This window comes from Pinus tabuliformis, chromosome 8 (assembly GCF_031772625.1).
Source record: "Pinus tabuliformis cultivar Carrire ecotype Pingquan chromosome 8, CPIR1, whole genome shotgun sequence".
In the NCBI taxonomy this organism is placed as follows: Eukaryota; Viridiplantae; Streptophyta; class Pinopsida; order Pinales; family Pinaceae; genus Pinus; species Pinus tabuliformis.
In genome coordinates, this window is record NC_142294.1 from 554951475 (window position 1) to 554978808 (window position 27334).

The window sequence follows — 27334 nt, forward strand, 5'->3', positions numbered from 1 at the left end:
TTAAATATATTCTTATACTCGTTTTTACTATAAATTATAGAAATACCAAAACTGGCATATAAAGTTTTTGTTACACATTTTTCAGTTATACGTCCGCGAAACCCACAACATACGCTACAGAAGTGTATTCCATATTTAGCCATACGTACATTTGGAAAGAAAATACACATTTTTCAGTTATACGTCCGCGAAACCCACAACATACGCTACAGAAGTGTATTCCATATTTAGCCATACGTACATTTGGAAAGAAAATACCTGTTGTATTGAACGGGTGGGCGCACCCCGTCCTCACGTAGTTAGCGGAGCCCTAACACCGTCTGGGCGGATACTTAAAACCCTATGCCCTCTGTCTGAACGAAAAAATTTCCATATTTTCTTTAGATCGAAGCTTCCGAAGGCGCCTGTGCAGATATACTTAGCATCTTCGCCATGACAGCTGCAACCCAGGCCGATCTCTTGGCTGCTCACCTCGAGGAGCAGAAGATTGAGGTAACTGTCCAACCATCTACCCAAAAGATTTCACCATTAAAAAAGCTTCAACAGCTTTAAGTATTATATAGTATGCGGACCTTGCTCATCTTTGGTGTTGCCAGGGTTTTAGGCTTTGAAATGAAGCGGGTCTAGGTTAAGATTTTGTGGGTTCCATATAGGAATACGCCTTTTATCAGTTATTATGCAGTGTTGACCTCATAAGGCGTTTCTGAGAGTATATTTTTCGGTTGAAATGAAGCGGGTTAAGTAATTGTTAGTGGGTTTTATTTGGCAATCTTTGGTCACTGGTTGCAATCCTCATTCAAGTCACTGTGAACACAGACACTGATTTGCCCTAATAATGCCAGTGGGCTTGTAGCAGGAGACCCATTGTACACTGCTCTGGCTTCCAAAAGATCATGCATATATCAATGTATAAAATTTGCGATGCAAATTGCAACTTTTAACACATGGATATACAACATAAAGCCGCACCCGATATTTTTATTTCTGGCTATTTTCATATTGAAATAAATAAAACTATTAGCTCGCTTTTACTGCCGTGAGTAGGAAACATTATGTTTATAATTTCTCTAATGTTCGTCGCTTGTGAATAACTTGCTTTGAAAATGTTTTTTGTCTTATTTTGACTAATTTCATCTCATCCTCGCATGACAAGCATGTCCTTCACCAATCTGGAAATATTACAATCAGTGTAGCTGGCTAACCACACTGAAATTAGAATCCTTCGGCTATGAAGCCGCGAGTAGGGGTAATCTATGCCCCCTGTTATCCCCTGGAAAAACCCTTGGACAGAGTGTAATCGAAGATGTCTGGATAACCGCTAGGGGGTGTGTCTTGTCTCTTAATTACAGTCCTGCCCCTTTTCTAGTCTGTTTCTTGCTAACGTGGGTCCCTGAATGGTATGTAGCTGGAATTTTTAATGCTTAGAAGGAAGTCCCTCAAACCTGCAATATATTTTGCTGTTTTAAATTTATTCAGATCTCTAACTAGTTTCCTTAAAACCAGCAAACTCAAAGTACGGATTGTGATATAGATGTTCAAGTCAGCTCAGAATACAATAAATCCACTATAGTCTTCCTCGGTTTCTGCAAGAATCAACACAGAGCAACAAGCTTTTGTGCGTTGAAATTTACAAAATTTAGCTTTAAAATCAAGTAATAATTAATAAAGTTGAATTTTCGAGGTACAGATCGTCTTATAAAATCGGATGCATTGCATTGGGAAATGAAGTCAAGAAATGAGAACCCAATAAGGTCATTTTTTAAAGTATTATAGCATTAAGTAACACATTTGATTCCAACCTAGAAAAAATGAGCACGATTGAAGAATACATTTTCATACAAACAAATATAAGTTCACCTCCAAAAGATTCAATTTTACAATGTCTAGTTCACAGCAAAAAATTACAAAATTGATTTGAGAAAACCAAAAGAGGTGTAAACATGCTCTTGTGCAATTAGATGCAGTCACTGTTGGAGACCTCTATTGTGCAATAGCTGTTTAGATATTTGGAATATTAGGTTCATGTGTTATCTTAAATCCAGAAAGTAAGTGTTGTGGAAGGTGAATATTGAAATGAGAAAGAAGAATGAATGCAGATATCAAAGCTCGAAAATGATGGAACTCCTCTCTAATCTTTGAAATTAAATTAAATGGATCTCTATCTCATGAGGGATGCACCCTCCATGCTATGGAATACAAAAGGAAAGACAGGAGAATAACCTTTTGAACTAACATTGCAACTGTTGTATGAATCTCCTATGATTAGGGTGCAATATTCAATTGAAGAAGATGGAGTCTACCTGAAATAAACTGGTGGAATTTGCCTAAACATAGTGCTTAAGTGGTATGATATAAGTCTCCCTTGAATAAATGCATGAAGGATGGATAAGGTAACTTAGACTAAACCTTAGATGGAGTACCCTCTTTTGCCATGAACAACATTGAACTGAACTAAACCAAATGAGGTAACACTGAATTGAACCAAACTTTCCAGAATATCAATCTTCCCAGGAGTTCTAAGGAGGTCTAAATGTTAAAGCTCTGATACCAATTGATATGGAGCACATATAAAAAATGCAAGACGATACTCCCACACAAGAAAGCACAAGAGAGTAAGTATGCGAGTATGAGAGAAATTTGCTGGAACTGTAAAGTCATTTGCTGGAACTGTGCACTCATTTTTATTACTACCAATAGAATACAAAATTAAGGGGAGAGTGAGGAAAGGAGTGAGGAAAGTTGACCAAGTCCCCAATATAATACAATAAAGTGGATGAGTGATTATTTTAGACAGTAACCCAAAAGAGATAAAGTATAAAATCTACTACAGTATGAAATACAAATATAATAGTATAATACATATTCATACATGTTTACTAGACCAAGTCTCATCAATAATAACCAACATTAATTAAGTCTTAAATACAAATATAATACATTCATACATTTTTACTGGGCCAAGTCTCATCAGCAAAATTAATTAAGTTTTAATTCTATCAACCATAAAGTATTAAGTCTTGGGTTGATTGACCTTCATAGGGGCACCAACATTCGTTGGTTGACATTGAATTTAAGTCTAGCCGACTTTGAATTGACAACATCAATACCTGGCATTAATTGTTGACATTGATTTGAACTTTGGACAAATTTGACATTGGACCAATATCACTTCCACAACATTGATAGCGGATCTTGATTGCTAATTCAACTCGATTGTTTGATATGGCTAGTTGGACCATCATAGATAGCTGATGTCAGTTCACTAATCCCTTATCTCTGGATTTATATGTAGACATAGGGAAGAGTACACATGCCAGTGGTTCTTGCAAAGTACTTGCCTCTCGAAGCCCTTTACAAAACTTGGCATACAAAGCACTCCTGCTCTTAACTCCATTATATGTTGTATTACACTTAATTGTATTTTGTAGGGTAGCACCATACACAATTTTTTTGGTATTGTTAATCAAACTATCAGTGATTGATTGAAGTTTTTTGAGTGTTAATCAAACTATCTGTCGATTTATATGTACACATACGAAGTTATACACACACCAGCGGTTCTTGCACGAGACTTGCCTCGTGAAGTCCTTTACAGAAATTAAAATATAAAACACTTATGCTCTTAAATCCATTTTATATTGTACTACACACCTTGTGTTGTGTAGGGCATGATCCTAGATTCCTAGCACAGTAATATAGGTGTAAGTTCATAAGTTATAACTTTATATCATTTTTTTACTTCTTTAGGTGATTAATTACCCCGAACCACCTATTAACTTTGATTTACTTAGCTGATTTCCAAGGCTTGAAAATTTTCTATTAAGTCATTTAGTGTACAACATTGAGTGGCCAACCAGGTAAGGCACTTACCAGCTTGAAAATAATGTGATAATGAGTAGGCAAAGCTATTTACTAGTGCATGCTTCTTTGGGTATTCATAAATCTATCTTTACAAAAGTTAAATTACTATGTTTCAATCCAAGAATTCCAATATTCAGAACTTTTATGTGCAAGAGTATGGTGTACAGGGTTCTATTTTACATATACTTAGAAAGCTAAAAATCTGTTTCAGTGTGCTTGAAGTTGAAAACATCTAACTCTATATTCTCTATGTGATGTCTGAGACTCTGATGGGTCTGTTTCCAGTGTCCACCACCAAACAGCTTGGAATGTTGGTCCCACTTTGACCTTTATTGCTAAAATTTAAGTTAGATCAAAATAAATATAAAATAAAGGTAAATATCATTAAGTTTGAGAACGGAGGTCCATTGGTCGATCATGACAGGGGAGGTCGGTTGGTGTGACAAGGGGATTTGACTTGTTCCTGTAGGAACATGTAAGTTCCCTTAACGACGATGACAGGGTATGTGTCTTAGCTTGACGTGATTTGAGCAGTGGATACAGGACCATGCTTTTGAGTTGTCCAGAGGAAAAGTAGCTGAGGTTTTGAAGGAAAGGTTTTATTGAATGGGAATAATGCACAGTTGTGAGAGCTTAAATGGCCGTTTGAAGCCTATTCAACTTCGCAAACGCCAATACATTTCAAGTTTCAAGTGTTCCAAGTTTGTGTATGAATTCCTAGGTCTGTTTTTAGAGTCAACACACTGCCAGAGAACTAATTTTGAGAGCTTATAATGTAACCTTTCACATCCATGAACTCAGAATAATTGAAGGCGTAACCCCAAGGTTTACAGGCTCGGATGGTCCTTGAATGATTTTTAACAAAACATGATCACATTTATGTGATTTACATAAAAGTTCTACTGATTTTTTGTTTTTGAATATTTTGCAAGTCTTCTATGGAGTCCTGATTTAGTTGGGTGAGCTCTAAATGTAATTTTAAACAAACTTAAATTCCATTCCAATGAGGAATGTCTATTTTTCTGAATGTTACCAAGATTGTCATCTAATATCAAATCTTTTAACTCTGGTTAAACGCCATTAAGATTTCCAGATTAAGGTCAATACTATATATAACCATTATGAAATGGCACACTAAAGAATTATAATTATAGGCATGAAATTTTAGAGTCAAGGTAACATTAAAGAAAAATATTTGAAGGCATAACTGCCTTAAGACGACAGGGTCAAGGGCTGTTGCATGGTCATGCACAACGCTGCCTCAAGGGCATATAGACATTACAAATTTTTATCAAAATACTTTGAACAAGTGACCATATACCTGGCATAAAATACATGAAAACATTAGACAATTGACTCATGGGAGGGTCTTCTACGACTAGTTGTGAGCCAGATCCAAGTGATTCATAAAATTCCTGCCGAACATGCAATTACATAGTCATTACTACATTCCCTTTTGACAAGTTTGTTATATGAGAAATAACTCCTTTCCACTCACTTTCTTGTTAAATACAAGTGTAAAATAATAAAAAAGATTTTAGAGAAGAACCAGGAAAAAAGATTGCTCTGTGCAAGTTAGCTCTGGAGATGCTATTTCTAAGCAATCTAGACTACATATTTTCCTCCCAGCCTTTTCCATGATAATCTTCTTACCCTGAAATGTTAAAATTGGCAACTAGGGCCAAATTCCACTTTGGATAGCTCATTTGATGGAGATGATTATTGCGTTGAATTTCTCTTTTTGAGAGGACCAAAATCGACTTAAAGATCGTCAAATTTGGATAAGTAAAAATGTGTTTTTGAATTTATGCCTTCACATGTGCAAATTGTCAAGGTCGGTCACATCATCATGTAGGCTCATGAAGCCCAAGAGACATCACTTTACCCTCAACGATTTGTATATAAAAAAGAGAGACTTCCAACCTCATTTGGTACTTCACTCTCATACGACCATCTCTCTCCTTATCTGGTTGGTTCGTACAACTTATTGGGCATATCTTTTCCTCACACGTGTGGCAGAAAAAGGACAATTGCAGGAAAAATTACAGGGCCAAAATTTCTCAGTTCGTTGCAGGTTTGACCAATGTTGACCAGGAGTCTTTTGACCACATTTGACTGCGGTTTTCATGCCAGAATATTGTTTTTAGAAGGCCACATTGATTGGCACAGGAACTGAGGTATTTTGGGCACATTTACTGAGGTTGACTGTAGGGCTGACTGCAGAGTTGACCACTGAATTGACCACAAACTTCAAGTGCAGAATTTGACCAAGTTTGACCGCTGATTTAGTGACTGTTTTGGGCTGTCTTTGACCACTTTAGAAGGTCGAGTTTGACTACCTTTGACTGAGCTCCAAAGAGGACTGTTTGCTGCTGTGTTGACCATTGTTGACTTTCTTGTTAGGGCTAAATTTGACTGTTGTTGTCTATTGCAGAAAATTACAGATTTGACAAGGCTGCTTTGATCATCATTTGGCAAGTCAATTTTGACTTTATTGTACTCTCTCTCTTCTGAACATTTGATATAATAATAAAAAAAGGGTTTTCCCCATCTTGGGGTTTTCTTGGCATCCGCCAAAATTGCTGTCCTCTTGTCTTGGCTTGTCTTCTGCATTTATGTTTGATGTTCTATCCTATGATAATGGTTAATGTGATTGCTAATGGATTAATGGAATTAATAATGGGCTAATGGATTAATGAAGTAACTGACCTAAGCAAAGAACATGTTAACTAAAAAATTAACATGGTATCAAAGCTCAGGTGAGGACAAGCCCAAGTAAGAGAGAAAGCAATCATTAAGGCTTCATCACATTAAAGGACAAAGGCAACCCTAGACCAATCTCCTTGTGGCAGAAAGTCAAATTCTGGGCGTGATTTTAAGCCATAGTCTCTATGTTGAAAACCTAATCAAGAAAAGCAAAGAAAGGTGAGGGGCATATAAACCTAAGTTACCAGGATTCAGATATGGATACGGATACAGATCCGGATCCGGATTTGCTAGTAATTTGAAAATCTAAGGTCCGGATACGGCGAGGATACGTCACGTACAATATATATATATATATATATATATATATATTTTTAAAAAACACCTTAAAGCTAAAAAATCAAATACTCCATGAAACCATCAAACAATTTTAGAACATTGAATGATAAAATCATAAATATGAAGATTAAAACATTGAAATGGTGCATTGTCCCTCATACAAAGTAACAAAAAGGATCATGATTCATAATATCATGAATGATAATAGTAAATACATTTACATATCCTCAAATGGATCTATATCTTCTGTGTATTGCAACTCTACATCATGAATAGATGATGGGGGTCCTGGAATGTAGGAAGTTGCATCAGTAGGATGGACTGGTGGTGGAACAATATCCTCAAGTAGGTTGAGGTGAGTCATGGCATTCAGTATCAGGTTCAAGTCAGAGATCTCAGGCTCCACATCCCACATCCTGCTCGGACCCTTTTTATACTCTGGTTCAACATGTGATAGAAGACGGAGGTTGGAATGAACATAAACAAGGTCCTCAGCCTTTGTTGCTCCCAACCTGTTTCGCTTCACTGAATGGATGAAGCCATATGTACTCCAATTCCTCTCAGTTGATGAGCAACTAGCAACCTGTGATAACAACCTAGTGGCTAGAGTAGAGAGATGAATGCTATCCCCACCATGGAAGCCCCACCAAGTAATAGGGTCAAGATGTCTTTGATCATCCATAGCTACTGGATCTGAAAAGCTACCAGTCGACTGTACAAACCCTCCAAATTCTTGCCGGACTTCCATTGCAACTCCCATATCTCTATAAATTTTCTTCAAGGTTGTCTTGTATCCTTGTACCACTTCAGAATTTTTGTTTGGTGCTGTTCTACCAGGTAAAGACAGAATTTTAGAATGATAGTATTTAGGATGCAATGCATATGCCAGAAGGTGTAATGGCGTGGTCATTTTGTTCCACCTTTCTCTAACTATGTCCTTCACTAAATAATAGAATGTTTCATGAGGGTCATTTTCACTTGCCTTGATAATTTCCCTTATCCTCTCCAACATACTATCAATGTTTTCATAAACTTCCCCCAAGCCAGGTGTATCTGTATCAAATGCCCTGCTCAAGGTCAAGATTGGTTCAGTGAACCGTAGAAGATATTGAACCTTGTCCCACCATGCATCATCAAGAATGATGGACTTGATTTTTTGCCCTTTATCAGAAGTGGAAGTCCTCCATGATTCCCAAAGAGGGTCAATGACCATTGCTTGTAGTGCTTGTCTCACCTCCACAAGTCTCTTTATGACAAGAGTGTGGGAGGCAAAATGAGTTTCAGCAACTTACAAGTTTCAAAAGGCCAAATCTCAAATGAGAAACCATATATAAATTTGTAATTAAAAATAAGAATTTCTAATACAAATAGTATTGATTAAAAAAATTACCTTTAGTAGCTCCAACTTTGCAAAACCCCGATAAATGGCTTGGGACAATGAATGATTTGTTATGAACATTTGGATTTCTTTTGATGCTACATATATTTCATTAATCCATTCAATCTCACCAATCTTGGCAAGCCTAAGGTTCAATGAATGGACTGCACATGGAGTCCAAAAGATGTGATCATATTGACCCTCCACAATCAAACCTGCAGCTTTACAAACCTGTGCATTGTCCGTAATGACTTGGACAACATTATGTGGCCCCACACTTTCTATTGCATCAATAAGAATTGTGGATATGAAAGATGCATCTTTCTCTATTCCACTGCAATCAATAGCCTTCAAAAACATTGCCCCTTGGGGGCATACTGCAACAACATTAATTAATGGGCGGTTTTTTTGGTCTCTCCATCCATCAGAAATGATGGACACCCCTGTTTCTGCCCATGTATCCCAGATTGCCTGTAGCTGTCTATCCACGGATTGTCTCTTTGATGCCAACAAGGTAGTGCGGACCTTTTCATATCCAGGGCTTTTGTATTCTTTTGGCGCTTCATTAACCGCCTTAATCATTTGTTGCCAGTAAGGGGAACGCACCAAATTGAATGCTAGCCCATTTGCATAGATGCAACGAGCTACATGTTCATCAGCTATGTCTCTACCTTGATTATTGAAACACGCTTCAAGAGGGCCTAGAGTGGCCCTTTTATTAGATGTAGCAGCAGGCCTAGATGGCAATGGAGGCCTAGTTGTAGAACTTTGCACAGGGTGTTTTCCCTTAGCAAGTTTCCTATCAGCAACTTCTTGCAAAGATGCATAGAATTTTATTTTTCCAGAACTCAAACCTTGGCCAGGTTTGCCATTTGCATTTTTGGCCCGATGCATACTTGCACCCTTGTGTTAGTTTGATCGGTGAGATGGGCCTTCACTCTAGTATATGAGCCCTTTTTTACATCTTGGCATTCACTGCACTTCCGTTTAAATGAACCACGTCCGGGATTTTTTCCAATAATCTCCACATATTGCCATAGAGGAGATTTTGGGTCTGTTTTGATGATTTCCCCTTCACTATGCTCATGTTGTGAATCTTGTGATGGTTCCATTACGATAATGGTATAGACTCTATTGGTTACTTGCAACTGCATATAAAAGTCAAATTAAAAATTAAATTGTAATTTGACTTTTATATGTAGTTGCAAGTAACCAATAGAGTCTATACCATTATCGTAATGGAACCATCACAAGATTCACAACATGAGCATAGTGAAGGGGAAATCATCAAAACAGACCCAAAATCTCCTCTATGGCAATATGTGGAGATTATTGGAAAAAATCCCAGACGTGGTTCATTTAAATGGAAGTGCAATGAATGCCAAGATGTAAAAAATGGCTCATATACTAGAGTGAAGGCCCATCTCACCAGTCAAACTAACACAAGGGTGCAAGTATGCATCGGGCCAAAAGATGCAAATGGCAAACCTGACCAAGGTTTGAGTCCTGGAAAAATGAAATTCTATGCATCTTTGCAAGAAGTTGTTGATAGGAAACTTGCTAAGGGAAAACACCCTGTGAAAAGTTCTACAACTAGGCCTCCATTGCCATCTAGGCCTGCTGCTACATCTAATAAAAGGGCCACTCTAGGCCCTCTTGAAGCGTGTTTCAATAATCAAGGTAGAGACATAGCTGATGAACATGTAGCTCGTTGCATCTATGCAAATGGGCTAGCATTCAATTTGGTGCATTCCCCTTACTGGCAACAAATGATTAGGGCGGTTAATGAAGCGCCAAAAGGATACAAAAGCCCTGGATATGAAAAGGTCCACACTACCTTGTTGGCATCAGAGAGACAATCTGTGGATAGACATCTACAGGCAATCCGGGATACATGGGCAGAAACAGGGGTGTCCATCATTTCTGATGGATGGAGAGACCAAAAAAACCGCCCATTAATTAATGTTGTTGCAGTATGCCCCCAAGGGGCAATGTTTTTGAAGGCTGTTGATTGCAGTGGAATAGAGAAAGATGCATATTTCATATCCACAATTCTTATTGATGCAATAGAAAGTGTGGGGCCACATAATGTTGCCTAAGTCATTACGGACAACGCACAGGTTTGTAATGCTACAGGTTCGATTGTGGAGGGTCGATATGATCACATCTTTTGGACTCCATGTGCAGTCCATTCATTGAACCTTAGGCTTGCCAAGATTGGTGAGATTGAATGGATTAATGAAATATATGTAGCATCAAAAGAAATCGAAATGTTCATAACGAATCATTCAATGTCCCAAGCCATTTATCGGGGTTTTGCAAAGTTGGAGCTACTAAAGGTAATTTTTTTAATCAATACTATTTGTATTAGAAATTCTTATTTTTAATTACAAATTTATATATGGTTTCTCATTTGAGATTTGGCCTTTTGAAACTTGTAGGTTGCTGAAACTCATTTTGCCTCCCACACTTGTCATAAAGAGATTGTGGAGGTGAGACAAGCACTACAAGCAATGGTCATTGACCCTCTTTGGGAATCATGGAGGACTTCCACTTCTGATAAAGGGCAAAAAATCAAGTCCATCATTCTTGATGATGCATGGTGGGACAACGTTCAATATTTTCTACGGTTCACTGAACCAATCTTGACCTTGATCAGGGCATTTGATATAGATACACCTTGCTTGGGGGAAGTTTATGAAAACATTGATAGTATGTTGGAGAGGATAAGGGAAATTATCAGGGCAAGTGAAAATGACCCTCATGAAACATTCTATTATTTTAGTGAAGGACATAGTTACAGAAAGGTGGAACAAAATGACCACGCCATTACACCTTCTGGCATATGCATTGCACCCTAAATACTATCATTCTAAAATTTTGTCTTTACTTGGTAGAACAACACCAAACAAAGATTCTGAAGTGGTACAAGGATACAAGACAACCTTGAAGAAAATTTATAGAGATATGGGAGTTGCAATGGAAGTCCACCAAGAATTTGGAGGGTTTGTACAGTCGACTGGTAGCTTTTCAGATCCAGTAGCTATGGATGGTCGAGGACATCTTGATCCTATTACTTGGTGGGGCTTCCATGGTGGGGATAGCATTCATCTCTCTACTCTAGCCACTAGGTTGTTATCATAGGTTGCTAGTTCCTCATCAGCTGAGAGGAATCAGAGTACATATGGCTTCATCCATTCAGTGAAGTGAAACAGGTTGGGAGCGACAAAGGCTGAGGACCTTGTTTATGTTCCTTCGTCTTCTATCACATGTTGAACCAGAATATAAAAAGGGTTCGAGCAGGATGTGGGATGTGGAACCTGAGATCTCTGTCTTGAACCTGACACTGAATGCCATGACTCACCTCAACCTGCTTGAGGATATTGTTCCACCACCAGTCCAGCCTACTGATGCAACTTCCTACATTCCAGGACCCCCATCATCTATTCATGATGTAGAGTTGCAATACACAGAAGATATAGATCCATTTGAGGATATGTAAATGTATTTACTATTATCATTCATGATATTATGAATCATGATCCTTTTTGTTACTTTGTATGAGGGATGATGCACCATTTCAATGTTTTAATCTTCATATTTATGATTTTATCATTCAATGTTCTAAAAATGTTTGATGGTTTCATGGAGTATTTGATTTTTTAGCTTTAAGGTGTTTTTTAAAATTTTATATATATATATTGTACGTGACGTATCCTTGCCGTATCCGGATCTTAGATTTTCAAATAACTAGCGGATCCGGATTCGTATCCGTATCTGTATCCGAATCTTGGTAACTTAGGGCATTCATACTTGGCTCAATATCAACACATTAGGACCATGGACAGTGTTAAGCATGAATCCTCATCACAAGGAAGCAAGTTATCAAAAGAAACTTCAGGCACTCCTATTGACAGATAAACGTCTCATCTCTCAAGGTATGACAGGCATTAAAGTTGAAGGTCGATTTATATTGCAAAATCATATTAAGGTTTGTGGCATAGAAACTCTGTATGAGATTGAGGCTAATTTTTGATTAAAGTATATCCTCTCAATCAAGTGTGAAAAGACCTTGAGGCTCTTCAAAAGAATTGTGGATCATCTCAAGCTTGTACAATTGTGGCAAGAATGTGTACAGGTTAACAATGAAATATGGATCAACAAACTTGCGATATACTTGGCAGGCATCTTCAGATACACCAGTGGCACATTTTGCATCAATAGTCATCTTCAGGGATTACAGTAGCACATCGCCAGTCTTGAGGACTTGATGAGCAGTTGGATAACCTTGCATCATTACTGATTATGAGCTTAAGATGGCTCTAATATTCTATATGGTTAAGATCTCTTCTCTTGCTCATCATACAGATAACCTAAATTGGCTTGAGAAATAAAGTCAAAATTGTATTGCAATATGTGATGAACTCCGTGTTACTGATTCTTGGCTTCAGCTAGTGTTCATCAAACAACCAATGGCCAGTATCAGAATCTTGAGGGAAGAAGTCAGTTTTTCATCAATAGTTCAAAGTGCATTCTTTTGCAGCAACATTGAATTTTTGAAGAAATCTAGTACATCAGTAGTTATATATATTCCAAACATATTGATGACCTCATGAATCTAGCCCATGATAACATGCTCTAAATTTTAAATTTATCACTGAGAAGTAATTTGGCATAACTTGATTTGATCTATTACTAGGGTTCTTTTTGGACTATCTATAATGTGATGAAAGATATTAAGATCTGTGCTAATAAGTGCTAGGACTCTGAATCAATGTTGCATAAGATACCTTGGCATAATCAGACTTGAAGCAGGCAGTTTAAAAGGATCAGAACATTTCAAGGCTAAATTCAGAGCAAGTCCCTTGGTATCCTCATTCAATCAATAATATTGAGGTACTATTGATGCAAGTATATCACTGTTGTTGAGGACTGTTAGTTGAAAATGTTGAGAGTTGTTGATTGAGCAGAGCATGCAAGAAAGATTACCTGTGCATGCATTTGAAAGTTTGCTGATTCAGTTAAAGCATGATAATGTCTCATCTCAAAAGATAAGGAGCAGATTGATAAAGGCTAAATGTCCAACTAAAGCAAGGCTTCAGAGGGAGCTATAGAATCCCTAGCAGTATGACCTCTTCTTGCCCAATGTTTATTGATGAAGGCAAGTCATGGCAGTTGATTATGATTATGATGACTCTGATGATGCCTTGATATATCCCTGTTACTTGAGAGGCTGCATGGAAGCTGCATGATTATGATTGATGACTTTGGCACATGGACCTAAGGGTCTATAGCAGGAAAAGGGACAGGTTACAGGTGGCTCAATGATTATGTTTTGGCAAGGTCACTCTCTCTATATCTAGAGGGAGTATTGGATTGTAAAGATGCAACTATTGATGATGTCTGATTGATGACCCTCTCGTTTATCAATGTAAGAGGGAGTTGGCTTTTAAAGTCAAGATGGAAGACCTAGCCTTGATGCACTATTCCCTGCACTTAAAGGCCTAATGAGATGGACAAATTGTTGGTTTGCATATGTATATCTTGTGGGATCCTGGTGTTGTTGATAAACACCCCATCAGTCATATGCCTTGCTATGAAGACTCTAAGTCGATTTATGGATGAGCCTCATATATTGGATAACTACTTATTGAGATATCTTTGTGATTCTATTATCTATAATCTAAGGTACATTGCTGGAATCTAAGATTCCATGAATATTCTGATGCTGGCTCGGTTGGCAGTGTGATGGATGGAAAGAGCACATCTAGTGCTATATCTCTTGATTCAGTTGCTTTGGAAGCACTATTGAGGCCAAATGTGTATATAACAAGAAGTATGGCTTATTATGAACTTATGAAGCTAGTTGGTCGAGGACAACCCTTTAGTGAGTTATTTGAGCACGCGTTGGTAACCATCATTGTATATTGCGATATTCTTGAGTGGGATTCATTTTTCAGAGAATCCATGTTCCACGACAGCTCCAAGTATTGGGTACCACTTTATTTTGATATGGTACATTGGAGAGCTACCAAGCTCCATCATTGTTGGTTGGATGAGCATATTACTATCATCCTTACATGGCCTCTTGGTAAAGTCAAGATTATCTTTCTTCAGAGAGAGGTTAGGAGTCATGGATAGACCCTACTATGAGGGTCTCGGTTGAACATTGAGCTTTGGGAGCTCCTGGGGGCCTGGGGTACTTCTTGGAGCTATGTGCGACCATAGGGTGAGTGGTTCACCTTCCCCTATAGGTACGCTATGTACAAGGTGAGTGGTCCACCTTCCTTGCGATACTCCATGATGATATACGACAGCATAGGGTGAGTGGTCCACCTTCCCCTATGATACTCTATGATGATATATGAGAGCATAGGGTGAGTGGTTTGCCTTCTCTTATAACTGATGATATATGCATAGGATGAGTGATTCACCTTCTCCGGCGGATACCCCAGTGAGAGATGCATAAAGGCATCTGTCGGTTGTCACACGTGGACATGTCAGTGGGACGTAGTTCATCCCTTCCCCACATGTAGGTTACTCATTCCCTACAATCGATGGTTGACATGTCAGTGGGACATGGTTCTTCCTTTCCCTACGTGTAGGATCCTTCCTACGATTGTTGGTTGGCATGCATGTAGGATGTGGTTCAACCTTTCCCTACCCTCGTTGGTTTGCATGCACGTAGGATGTGGTTTATCCTTTCCCTACAATGGTTGTGACATGTGACTTTAAGATGTGGTTTATCCTTTACTTGTGTGTGGTTGTGAGCAGGATGTGATTTATTCTTTACTTGTTGTTGCCCCAATGTCATCCTACCCATGTAATCTAGGACACATGGGATTGGGAAGTACCTGTCCTCTAGCCATTGAGTTGGAAAAGTAGATAGGGACCATACCACTACAGATGGACACATCGTATACTACTATACTCCCTATGTCTAGGATGCATGGTGTTCAACAACTTGATCTGGGACCAAGTCTGGTTGGGGTTCTACCCTTGGACTGACTTTTGTCAGTGGAGAGTGGCAAGGTCTTGTGACTCACTTTCGATATATTCTTCTTCATTATTACATCATTGTTCAACAGAGTTGAGATGAGATGCATAGATGGTTCATGATGATAGGATGGCATGATGGATTGGTAAGTGGAATTCTCCCTAGTTGAGAGGGAGTGTTAAAATTGGAAACTAGGGCCAAATTCCATGTTGGACAACTCATTTGATGGAGATGATTATTGCATTGAATTCCCCTTTTCGAGAGGACCAAAATCGACATAAAGATCATCAAATTTGGATAAGCGGAAATGTGTTTTTGAATTTATGCCCTCACATGTGCCCTCTTTGCTTAATTTTTATAAATAAGAGAGACCTCCAACCTCATTTGGTATTTCACTCTCTCACACAATCATCTCTCTCCTTCTCTGATTGGTTCGTACAGTTTATTGGGCATATCTTTTCCTCACGTGTGGCAGCAGAAGGACGAATTGCCTAATGAATTATAGTGCCGAAATTTCAGAGTCTATTGCAGGTTTAAGTTTTAACCAGCATTGACCAGGGGTGTTTTGACCACATTTGACTGCGGTTTTCATGCTAGAATTTCGTTTTTGGAAAGCTACATTGATTGGCATAGTAACCAAGGTACTCTGGGCACATCGACTGAGGCTGACCGCAGGGCTGACCATAGAGTTGACTGCAGAGTTGACTGTAAACTTCAAGTGCAGAATTTGATCAAGTTTGACTATTGATTTAGTGACTGTTTTGGGCTGTCTTTGCCCACTTCAGAAGGCTGAGTTTGACTACCTTTGACCAAGCTTCAAAGAGGACTGGTTTGCTGCTGTGTTGACCATCGTTGACTTTCTGGTTAGGGCAGAATTTGACTGGTATTATCTGCTGCAGAAAATTACAGATTTGACAAGCTGCTTTGATCATCATTTGGCAAGTCAATTTTGACTTTATTGTACTCTCTGTGCTGAACATTTGATATAATAATAAAGAATTGATCAAAGGGTTTTTCCAATCTTGGGGTTTTTCCCTGGTATTCGCCAAAACTGGTGTCCTCTTGTCTTGGCTTGTCTTCTGCATCTATGTTTGATGTTCTTTCATTAGTTACTATCTATGATAATGGTTAATGTGATTGCTAATGGATTAATGGAATTAATAATGGGCTAATGGATTAATGAAGTAACTGACCTAAGCAAAGAACATGTTAACTCAAAAATTAACATGAAACCCATTTTATTGTGTAGAATTGCCTATAAGGGTGCAAGGAATTTGCTATTGTAGGTTACTCAGCCAGTGATTTTTCTACTGCCAATACTATACTTCCTCCACTTACCAATTGCACCACCATTTGCCAGAGTCAATGAGAAGAATTGATGAAAACGAGCAAGCAAAGTGACAATGGGTATGCTGATGGTACTCAAAAATTCAAAATAACCACATGCATAGCTCACTCTGAGTGAAGTAAAAGTATTACTTCAAAAAAAAATGTAGATTTCAGCCGAACTTAAGGAAGAAAAATAGTTAAGTTTAAAGCTTCACCATTGTTCCTCGTCCTTTCCACAGAAATTCTGCTCTAACAACTTCCAATGTAACAATGCTATAATAGGCAAAACTGGGGTTTCCACCAATGTTGTGAAAAGCGTGAGCAGGATTAAATCGGCACGGGGAACGAATCGGAAAAAATCGGAAAAATCACGAAAAAAGCGGGAACAAATCATTTGGTACAAAAATATTCATTTTTTTTTTCATTTTTTTTAATATCTAAACCATCTACAACATAAAATAAAGCTTCACCATTGTTCCTCGTCCTTTCCACAGAAATTCTGCTCTAACAGCTTCCAATGTAACAATGCTATAATAGGCAAAACTGGGGTTTCCACCAATGTTGTGAAAAGCGCGAGCAGGATTAAATCGGCACGGGGAACGAATCGGAAAAAATCGGAAAAATCACGAAAAAAGCGGAAAAAAGCGGGAAAAAATCGTTTGGTACAAAAATATTCATTTTTTTTTTTCATTTTTTTTCAATTTTTTTAATATCTAAACCATCTACAACATAAAATAAATACATTGACACATAAATATGATAAAAAAAACTAATATATAAGATGTTTAATATCATTTCTAGCGCTAAAATCACACATAACATTGAATCATGTCCTGAATAGTAAGTCCTAACTCCTGAGTCCCAACTCAGCCTCAAAATATCAACAAAAAATATGATAATGTATCTCATCATGTCATAATGTCATATACAATAAAATGAGGTCTAATCCTATTGATTTCCTCTGCCCCTCTTGCGAGAAAATGCCACAACTTTCCCTTTCCCTCTAGATGTAGATGTTAGTGCCTGTGCTGGTGGAGATCGCAGTGGAGTCTGATGTGCTCTAGAAGCTGAAGAACTAGAAGTAGGAGCTATAGGAGGTAGACCACGTCCTCTACTGGTGGCAGGGGTAGCCCGAGCAGGTGGTGTCACCTGGAAACATTACAATCTCCCAATCTTGAAATCCTGAAAAACTGATAAGTCTGCTGGATTTTAAATGAAATCTAAAATTCTACTTTCTCCATATGAAATCCAATGAGGCTGGAACCACTCTCAAACATCCCGAGTCATTTCATGGTAATGTTAAAAATTTAAGTAAAAGGATGAAAATGAAGATTAAAGAGAATGTCACTTTTACTTTAAGAATTTAACATTACCATGAATAGCATATCCATACTAGGGCCTAGACTTGATCATTAAGCTATCCCACTCAAAAATTATTTGTTTCTTTCAAAAAAATTTGCATGAAAAAACCCAAATGACCAAATGGAAAACCAAAAAAAAATGTATAAAATCGTGTTGTCTCCCGGCAACCCCACACTTTTTTTTCAGAAAAAATCGCGTTTTTTTTCGAAAAAAAATCGGCAAAAAAAAAGCCGATTTTTTAGTGTAAAAAGCGCGATTAAATCGGCGCGGGGAAAAAAGCGCGATTTTTCACAACACTGGTTTCCACACAATTGATCAATCTCACCCAGGCCAGCTATCCAAGTAAATACAAAGAAAGAGAACAGTTCAGAATTTGCCCAGTCACAACAATGGCGAGATAAAGCAGTCTGGTAGAAGATTAAAACTTAGGGAAAGCAGAAATTTAAATGGACAAGTAAAATTGGATTTTCACTGTCAAATCTCAAAAACGAACCATCATCCTTGTGTCCACTGGCTTCCTTCCTCTCATGCTCTGAGCTCCTGGTTGCTCTTCCCATGCTTCCTGCCCAGACTTGCTCATGAAAATACAAGGATATCCAAAATTCTGTCTGCTGCTCAAAGCCTTGCTTTTTGGCAAATGTGTGGAGTGTTCTTCACAATTATATTAGCATCGTAAGTTGTGCTACTGTTCAGATATCCAAAACAAGTATATAATAATTTCTGGTCTACTCAGGTAGCTGGTAAACTTGTAGAAACCAGTGTTGATAATATCAGTATCGGCAAGGGTCCAGAAAACATCTTATTGGCAATATCGGCGAAAATATCGGCAAAATATCAGCAAATATTGGCAAGCATAAAAAATATTTTTTTTCAAATTTTTAAACATAGCAAATATGTTGCCGATATTTTGAAAAATATCGCGATATTTTCAAAACAGAAAATATCGCTATATTTTCTTGGCGATATATCGTTTTGCCGAAAATATCGCGATATTTTCGAATATCGCCGATATTATCAACAATGATAGAAATTTCATATGCTGTAGCCCCAACCCAGTTTCAAGTTTTTGCACAAGGTTTAATTCCCAAATCCCAACATGACATATAGCTGATATGAATGGTAGACTTGCATTCAACTTAAAACATAGGACTACTCTACTTCTTTTTAACTTTAGCAGCTGCTACAAGAATTAAATGCAAGCAACACAGACACAATTTTTACAGTGATTTGGTCTAATGACCCTGGAAAAACTCACAGGGGGAAAACCAGTTCTCAAGGAGGATTTAATTGCTTCTTAGGAAATAAATACACAGCAGAGATAAAAACAATGTATCTCCTTTTTATGCTTGCTGATATCACTGCCCAGGTTACATAGAATTTCGTGCCAGAGTCATACAACCCAGCTGTGATTTGCCTTGAAATCTGTGCATGATGTTACCTTACAGTGCCTTGATTTTTGTGCCAGGAATAGCAGGAATCTTCTCTGAAATTTATGCCTCGACTGTGACCAAAAACAGCCTCGAAAAACTCACTACAGGACCCCTAAAAATGTGCTGACTGTACCATGAATTTTAGCAGAGACAGGCCTAGCTTTCTGTGCCAGGCTACCTGCCTCGAAATGCGTGCTCAGTCAACAGAATGAGCCCTTGAATTTTGAGCCTGATTAACTCCAGAAACTGCCTCGAAATCCACTCCTCTATTTCTGTGCCTAGAAAATCGGGTCTGCTCTCTGGAATTCAAGCTAGCTGATTCTTGGGATTCGAGCCTCTTGGTTGCTGTAGTTTCGGCCTGCAATTAATGGCTGAAGCTGCCTTCTTCTCCTCCTTTCTAGCTCCCCTTCTCTACTCAATAGCTCATGAGAATAAATGAATATAAGCCTCTCTTCCTTTTTCTTTTTCGTTGTCTTTTCAAAAGATGAGAACCCTAACCCTTGATATCTAATGGCTGAGATTAAATATCAACTCATTAGATCAAGGGTGGAGATCATTCCCTCTCTTGACCTCTCTCTAATGTGGTCCCCATCAATTAATGAGTCTCCTAGACATTTTTTTAATGTTTTTGTACCATGTGCATTTTTCTCTCATAAAGTCACTTTTAAAACATAAAAGTCACTTTTATGAAGTGTATTTTGTACTTTTTTCATAAAGTCACTTTATGACTCAAGTGACATCAATAAATTCAAGTACATGGTATATCTCTTAAAAGTACTTTGCTCCATGACATTAATAAAACTTATAATGTCCCAAGACAAAAAAGTCATTCATGTGTCTTCCTAGGTGAAAATGATAAATGCACTAGGAAACACCTCCTTGGTACCATTATTTTCAACAAAACTGAGGACAAATGGCTACATATATTTGGTGCTCAAAAGATGGGCCACTACATATTGTGTATGCAATCAGACAGTTCATATTGCAATATAAGTTGAGCATATAGATGTGATATCCTCCTTTGGCAATTGTGTCCCTCTTTTGTGTATGCATGTTTACAGTCTGTTATCTCATTTATCTGCATTACACTTGGATTCACACTTAGTCACCTGGCTTAATATTTACATAACCTTTGGCTTTCCAGATCCCTTGGTTCGATATTGATTAGATTGCTTGAAGTGACACTGACCTACCTTTACAAGTCGACCTTCATTCATTGATAGACATTAACTTGGAGTCTAACCAACTTTTGACTCTGCCCCAATATCAATACCTAATATTGCCAGTGGCTACTGATAGTCAATTTGCCTTGAACATTTGATATGGGTGGTTGGCCATCATTGACAGCTGACTTCAGCTACAACAATTCCTAATCACCAGTAGTATCTATAGGTTTCAGTATCAAACTTTCTCTAGACTTCTCTGAACATTCTAGCAGCTCTTGCATGGGATTTACCTCAAAGCATTTCACAGATCTTGGCATAGACCATCTCTGTTATTTGCTCCATTATAGGTTGTACCAAACATTTTGTTTGCATATGCATTTTACCAAATTAGTTCTGATATAAGAATCAAACAGTAGAGGAGAAATCTCTCTTGCACTTGTGTAGCTCTTCCCTGTATTTACGTTTTCTGTTTTTTTAACTGTTTAATCTGCACCACAATTACATTCACCTTGCTTAGCATTCTCGTAAATAACCTTGGGATTTCCAGGTTCGCTGGTTCTGGAGTTTACGCTTGGGCCCTTGCATCGTGTTGTTTGAGTAAAAATTGATTGACCTTCACAGGCAGGCTGGCATTCATTCGTTGACATTTACTTGGAGTATAGCCAACTTGGATATCAACTCAACGTAAATTCTCGACATCACCGGTGGCTTCTGATAGCTGACTTGGGTCAGCTGTTGACATAGGTAGTTGAATCCTCATTGACATCTCACTTCAGTTACGGCAGTTCTGAATCACCAATAGTGCCTAAAAATTGAAGTTTTATTTTGTAATTCAATCACTGTGGAGTTCTTTGGGTACTTGGGGTGGAATACACACTCTAGAAGCTTTTGCAAATGATTTGTTTCTCACTGCCCTTTAAAGAACATGGCATATAGAGGTTCATGTCTATTAGCAGATTTTATATGTTATACCAATATTCCACCAAGACTCCGGTGCGGGGAGACACGGGTGCGGGGAGATGCACAAGGGGGAGACGGGGGTGCGGGGAGACGTTGATATATATATATAATAATAATTCAAATTCATATTCATTGTTCACTGTTCAATAATGAAAGTATAAAGATATTGAATAGACAATTGAATCATTGATCCATCCTCATCATTCATTTTGATACATGCATCATTCATGAATCATGCGACATTCTCAAGTCTCATTATTGAATTATTCGTACATACCATGAGTTTCGATAAAAAAAATTTAAAAATCAATTATGAAATATTCAAATACATTGATTTGATTTTTTTTTTTTTGGTATTTTAATTTTTAATTTGGGTCTTACTAGACAAATTTAAAGGGGGGCGCCTAGAAGCACCCTTTTTGAAGGGGGACACCCAGACGCACCCTTTTTGGGGCGTCTAGACTCCCACACTGAAGGGGGATGCCCAGATGCACCCTTTTTGGGGAGTCTAGACTCCCACACTGAAGGGGGATGCCCAGACGCACCCTGTTTGGGGAGTCTAGACTCCCACACTGGGAAACGCACCCCCACGAGACTCCCCGTCCTGGGTGCGAGGGGTGCGTGCACCCGAACCTGGGGGGAGTGTCCCTGTGGAACATTGTATTCCACCAAGTTTCTGGGATGGGGGAGTGCAGGAACAGGTAGAATCACATTAGGGACTTGTAGGAGCAACCCCCAAATTTTATGGGAATTCAGGGGGGGTAGGGGGACATTAGGGTCCCTAGCATAGGGGTTCCGATCTCTAAATTCATAAAAGTAATAATATTAATAATAAATTTCCAATAATAACAGTTCATCCCACCCAAATTCATCATCCCACAAAAATGTGCAATCTAGTGAAAATGCTATAATCATGGCAAACCAAAAATCTTGATAACTGTTAAGACTGCTGAATTCTGAATAGAATATGAAATTTTACTTTCTCCATATGTGAAGTTTGATGAGGTTGGAACCACTCTCAAACATCCTGAAACAATTAATGTTAATGTTAAAAATTTAAGTTATTTTAAGAAATTAATATTACCATTAATTACCAAGGTCACAATCTCCTCAAATCTCTACCCCCAATCTTTGTTTTGCCTTAGATGGTTGTGAGACAAAAAATAAGTGGAGGTGAATCCCCCCTTTCCTTGTATTTGGCTGGGGAGGGGGGCACTGCTGAATGCCCAGACACCCTCCTTTTTGGGAAACACATTCCCTACACTGGGGAAATGTTTCACCAAGTTCCCAAAAGGGGGATGTGGGGATGTTTCCCAGGCACCTCCCACCCCTGGAGCATAGGAAATGAGGGGTGCATGCTCCCCACCTTGGGGGATACACCCCCATGGAACACTTAGTTACAGAGCATTTATTGTATGCATATGTAATTAATCAGGCAATTGTGATATAAGAGTCGAGCATTTACATGAGATGTCTTCCTTTGGGTACTTATGTCCCTCTTTTGTGTATGTATTTTTGCTGTTTTGTAAACTCTTTTTGTGCACCATACTTACAGTAGCACTTTAGTAATGCAGCTTAATATTTATTATTCACACCCTTAACATTGGGATTTCTAGATTTCTTTTTTACCAAGTCTACTTCTTGGGCACTTGCATCAGTATTTATAGGACTTCTGTGAGTATCATTAATCTAATAGATATTATAGTCACTCACACGTGGCAGGTTATCAATCTCCCTGGTATTTTGTTTTGCATCTGGTATATTCAATTGAATAGAATGTGAATAAATGGAATCGTGGAAAGGAAAGCATCATAGATCAGTGTTTTCAGAAACGGCCGGTTCGGAACCGACTCGGCCAAGTTGGTTTGAGCCAGAGCCTCCCTGGGCAACCTGGCCTATGAAATGGTTCGGCCGGCCGGGTTAATACTGAGCCGGCCAGGTTGTCTAACAACTCAGCCGGCTAGGTTTTAAGTTTTTAACCCGGCCGGTTCGGCCGAGTCCGAGCCTACTCGGCCAGACTGGAAACTGCGGCCCGTTAACATCAAGTGTTTCAAAGAGGCCAGCATTTCTGATGGCAGACAACAATTGTTGTAATGTATAAATGAAGAATAATCGTCATACCATTCTTAAGTTTTAGCACAGACCGCATCTGTGTACTAAGGTCATATCTTGACTCTTGAGATCGCATGTCAAATCACTGTACCACCCTCGGATTATGTATGTTCTCAAATGAGATTATGTATGTTCTGATCATTAGAGGAATTTTCTTCCTAATTATGGTCTTATTTCTGAGATTTATGAATTTATATGACTTATGTCAATGATTGTAGTAAAGACAGCAGGTCCTTCAGGTTGTCGTCTTTGCCTTTTGCATTTCATTACTTTGCCAAGTCCCAACTTAATGTGCTATTAGTTCATAATTCAATCTTCAACCAGACTTTGACTCTTGTTCTCTTGAGTGAATATATGACCAGAATCTTCTGCATATGGAGCTTCAGTTTGTTCCTTGATAGACTCATTACCTAATGCCAATAGATGTTATAGGCTATAGCTACCTCCATGTTTTGAAACATGAATGAAAATCTTTAAAATTATGTTTATAAAAAAATTAAATATTTAATGTATTTTTTACAATGACCGAGTCATTGAAATCGAGCCGACTGAGTTGATACCAAGTCGGAGGCCGAGTTGGAGTCGACCCTCGGCCGAGTTGGAGTCAGAGTCGGAGTTTTAAAACATTGTCATAGGTTGTCTGAGTGCAACAAAATTGTTAAATGGAGCCTCCATGATGGGTTAATTGAACAAACAGTAAATTCTGTGATACCAGATATGCCTGTGCAGAGCCTGGGATACATCGTTAACATCAGATGGCCCCCTTTTGAGGAAACGTGTCCCCTACTTTGCGAAAATATTTTTCCATGTGTTTCCCTGAGTTCCCCCAAAAGGGAGATATGGAGAAACATTTCCCCAGGAGCCCCCCAAACATTTCCCCAGGAGCCCCCCACTCGTGGAGTGCGGGGAACACGGGGGTTGTGCCCCCCACTCTGGAAGATGCGCATCCTGTGGAATTCTGGTTTACATATCATGTTTGAGGGCTAATATTAATGAGAATTCCTCCTTTTGGAAGGCCTTATTTCCAAATTCATGAATGGTATTCTGAATTTTTTTCTCGTGTGTATATATATATATATATATAGACACATAAACATGAGAACAAAATTCAGAATACCATTCATGAATTTGGAAATAAAGCTAAAAGGAGGAATTGTATATATAAACATGAGAACAAAATTCAGAATACCATTCATGAATTTGGAAATAAGGCCAAATGGAGGAATTCTATATATAAACATGATAAAAAAATTCAGAATACCATTCATGAATTTGGAAATAAGGCCAAAAGGAGGAATTGTATATATAAACATGAGAAAAAAATTCAGAATACCATTCATGAATTTGGAAATAAGGCCAAAAGTAGGAATTGTATATATAAACATGAGAAAAAAATTCAGAAATACGATTCATGAATTTGGAAATGAGGAAATGAGGCCAAAAGGAGGAATTCTCATTAATATTAACCTTCAAACATGATATGTAAACAAGAATCGTATCCAGGATTTTCTAAATTTTTTTTGCTGTATCTTTACTGGATGCCATACATGAATTTGGAAATAAGGCCAAAAGTTGGAATTGTATATGTAAACACGAGAAAAAAAAATCAGAATACGATTCATGAATTTGGAAATGAGGCCAAAACAAAGAATTCTCATTAATATTAACCTTCAAACATGATAAGTAAACAAGGATCGTGTCCAGGATTTTCTAACTTTTTTTTTGCTGTATCTGTACTGGATGCCATACAATGTCATTGGTGATGGTTATGGTGGTGTCTGTCTTTTTCTGGCACTGCCAACTGGTTTTCCATTTATTTGGATAAAACCAGGTGAAAGAATGAATTTACTATAATATGGCCTCTTGACTTTCTTCTGCTTATAAACTTTTTGTCATTAAGAGTTTTTAATAAAAGATTGTACTTCCTTTTTTAGTCTGATGAGCCCATTCTAGAAGATGATAAAGATGATGATGATGAAGATGATGATGAAGAGGATGATGATGATAAAGAGGATGATGATGGTCAAGGTAGTGTTTCGTTCCAATTTTTTGTACGGATTTGTTATCTATTCTGTAATATGCATTTTTTAGGGATCATTATTTCAGTGCTTTTTGTTCTGTTACGTATAAATTCCATATTCTGACCTGTAATTTGTGATGAGCAGAGCAAGGTGGTGATGCAAATGGAAAGTCAAAGCAAAGTAGAAGTGAGAAGAAGAGTAGGAAAGCAATGCTAAAGCTAGGGATGAAGCCTGTCACTGGTGTAACCAGGGTTGCTATAAAGAAAAGCAAAAATGTTGGTTTACCTCCTACTACTTGTCCAAAGTATTTCTCATGTGTATAAGATGTTTTTAGCAAATTGGGATCATTTTTAGCCTGTTCTCTTTAAGGAACCATTGTAATATTATTGGTATAATTTTGCAGATCTTATTTGTCATCTCAAAACCCGATGTTTTCAAAAGTCCAGCATCAGACACATATATAGTCTTTGGTGAGGCTAAGATCGAGGATCTGAGTTCTCAGCTGCAGACACAAGCAGCTGAGCAGTTCAAGGCTCCTGACTTGAGCCATGTAATGGCTAAACCAGAGTCATCTGCTGCTGCCCAGGAGGAAGAAGAAGATATAGATGATACTGGTGTGGAGCCAAAGGATATTGAACTAGTGATGACCCAGGCAGGCGTCTCAAGAGCTAGGGCTGTTAGAGCTTTGAAGGCTGCCGAAGGAGATATTGTCACTGCCATCATGGATCTTACAACTTAGATGACAGCAACTACTATGATATTTTTTTCAAGGAGACATAAATGAGCAAGCAAATTGCCAATAATAGTGCACTTTCCCGTACTCAACAGACATGATTATTTAGGAGAGTTAATTTTTCAGTCACTTCCTGTTGTTTGGTGTTTGTAAACATTAGTTAGCCTAAATGTTTGCCTTGACTTGCAATGTAACCTAGATTCTGTTTGGGAGGTTGTGCTTACATTTATGTTGAAAGGTAATCAAATGTTGTTTGAGAGACTACCTACTTTTTGAGCTCAAGGAGTCTTGTTTTCCTGCAAGCATTCGGGCAAAGAACCATTTTAGTAATTATGAGTGAAGATGTTATGCCCTCATGATACTCGTGGAAAAACTAGCTAAAGGTGTTACTGTTACTTGTGTATGGTCTTTCTTTTTTAAATTATAATTCTGATAGATTTTGTTCTGCATTATATTCGAATTTCCCAGAAATGTTATATATGATAGATTGCAACTAAACCTCCTACATGCAACTTTATCGGATCTCATAGTCAATAATATAGACAGATTACGTCTCCGGCTGTTCAATAATGATTTCAGGCTTCTCTATGAAGCTTCAGCAGGGGTGTTTCTGTTGGTTTATCCACAGGTCTAGGTTTTTCAATCTGGATTTATGGAATATTGGATCGTTCTTTGTGATTGGAGATGAAACATTTATTTAATTTAAGAAGGGGCAATAAATGGTAAAAGTCTCGGGATAAATTCCAAGATCTCGATGGACAAAGCAATTACAAATTTGATGCAGGCCATCTCTATTATGTTTAATCTATTGTTTAAAATTAAAAAACGGTCTTCAACTTTTCACATGCTGTTAGACGACCAGCCTATGTCAGGCTTGCTGGCAGGAAAGGTGTTCCCTAACGATCAAGGCAGCAACTTTCCTTTAATCTTGCCATTATAA

The 27334-nt window shown here is 38.1% G+C and overlaps 1 protein-coding gene across 1 annotated transcript; it reads left to right on the forward strand.

The window, feature by feature from the left end:
• Nucleotides 1-300: 300 nt before the first annotated feature.
• Nucleotides 301-26846, forward strand: LOC149236667 (nascent polypeptide-associated complex subunit alpha-like protein 1). Its single transcript, XM_089372448.1, has 4 exons — nucleotides 301-492; nucleotides 25575-25668; nucleotides 25806-25936; nucleotides 26065-26846. The coding sequence occupies exons 1-4, from the start codon at nucleotides 433-435 to the stop codon at nucleotides 26398-26400; spliced, it is 621 nt and encodes a 206-aa protein (XP_089228574.1). The 5' UTR covers nucleotides 301-432; the 3' UTR covers nucleotides 26401-26846.
• The last annotated feature ends 488 nt before the right edge of the window (nucleotides 26847-27334 follow it).

Coding starts and splice junctions, on each gene's coding strand:
- LOC149236667 (XM_089372448.1), top strand. CDS start 433: ATGACAGCTGCAACCCAGGCCGATCTCTTGGCTGCTCACCTCGAGGAG. Junction 25,669..25,805: donor AGAGGATGATGATGGTCAAG/GTAGTGTTTCGT, acceptor TGTGATGAGCAG/AGCAAGGTGGTGATGCAAAT. Junction 25,937..26,064: donor CTATAAAGAAAAGCAAAAAT/GTTGGTTTACCT, acceptor ATAATTTTGCAG/ATCTTATTTGTCATCTCAAA.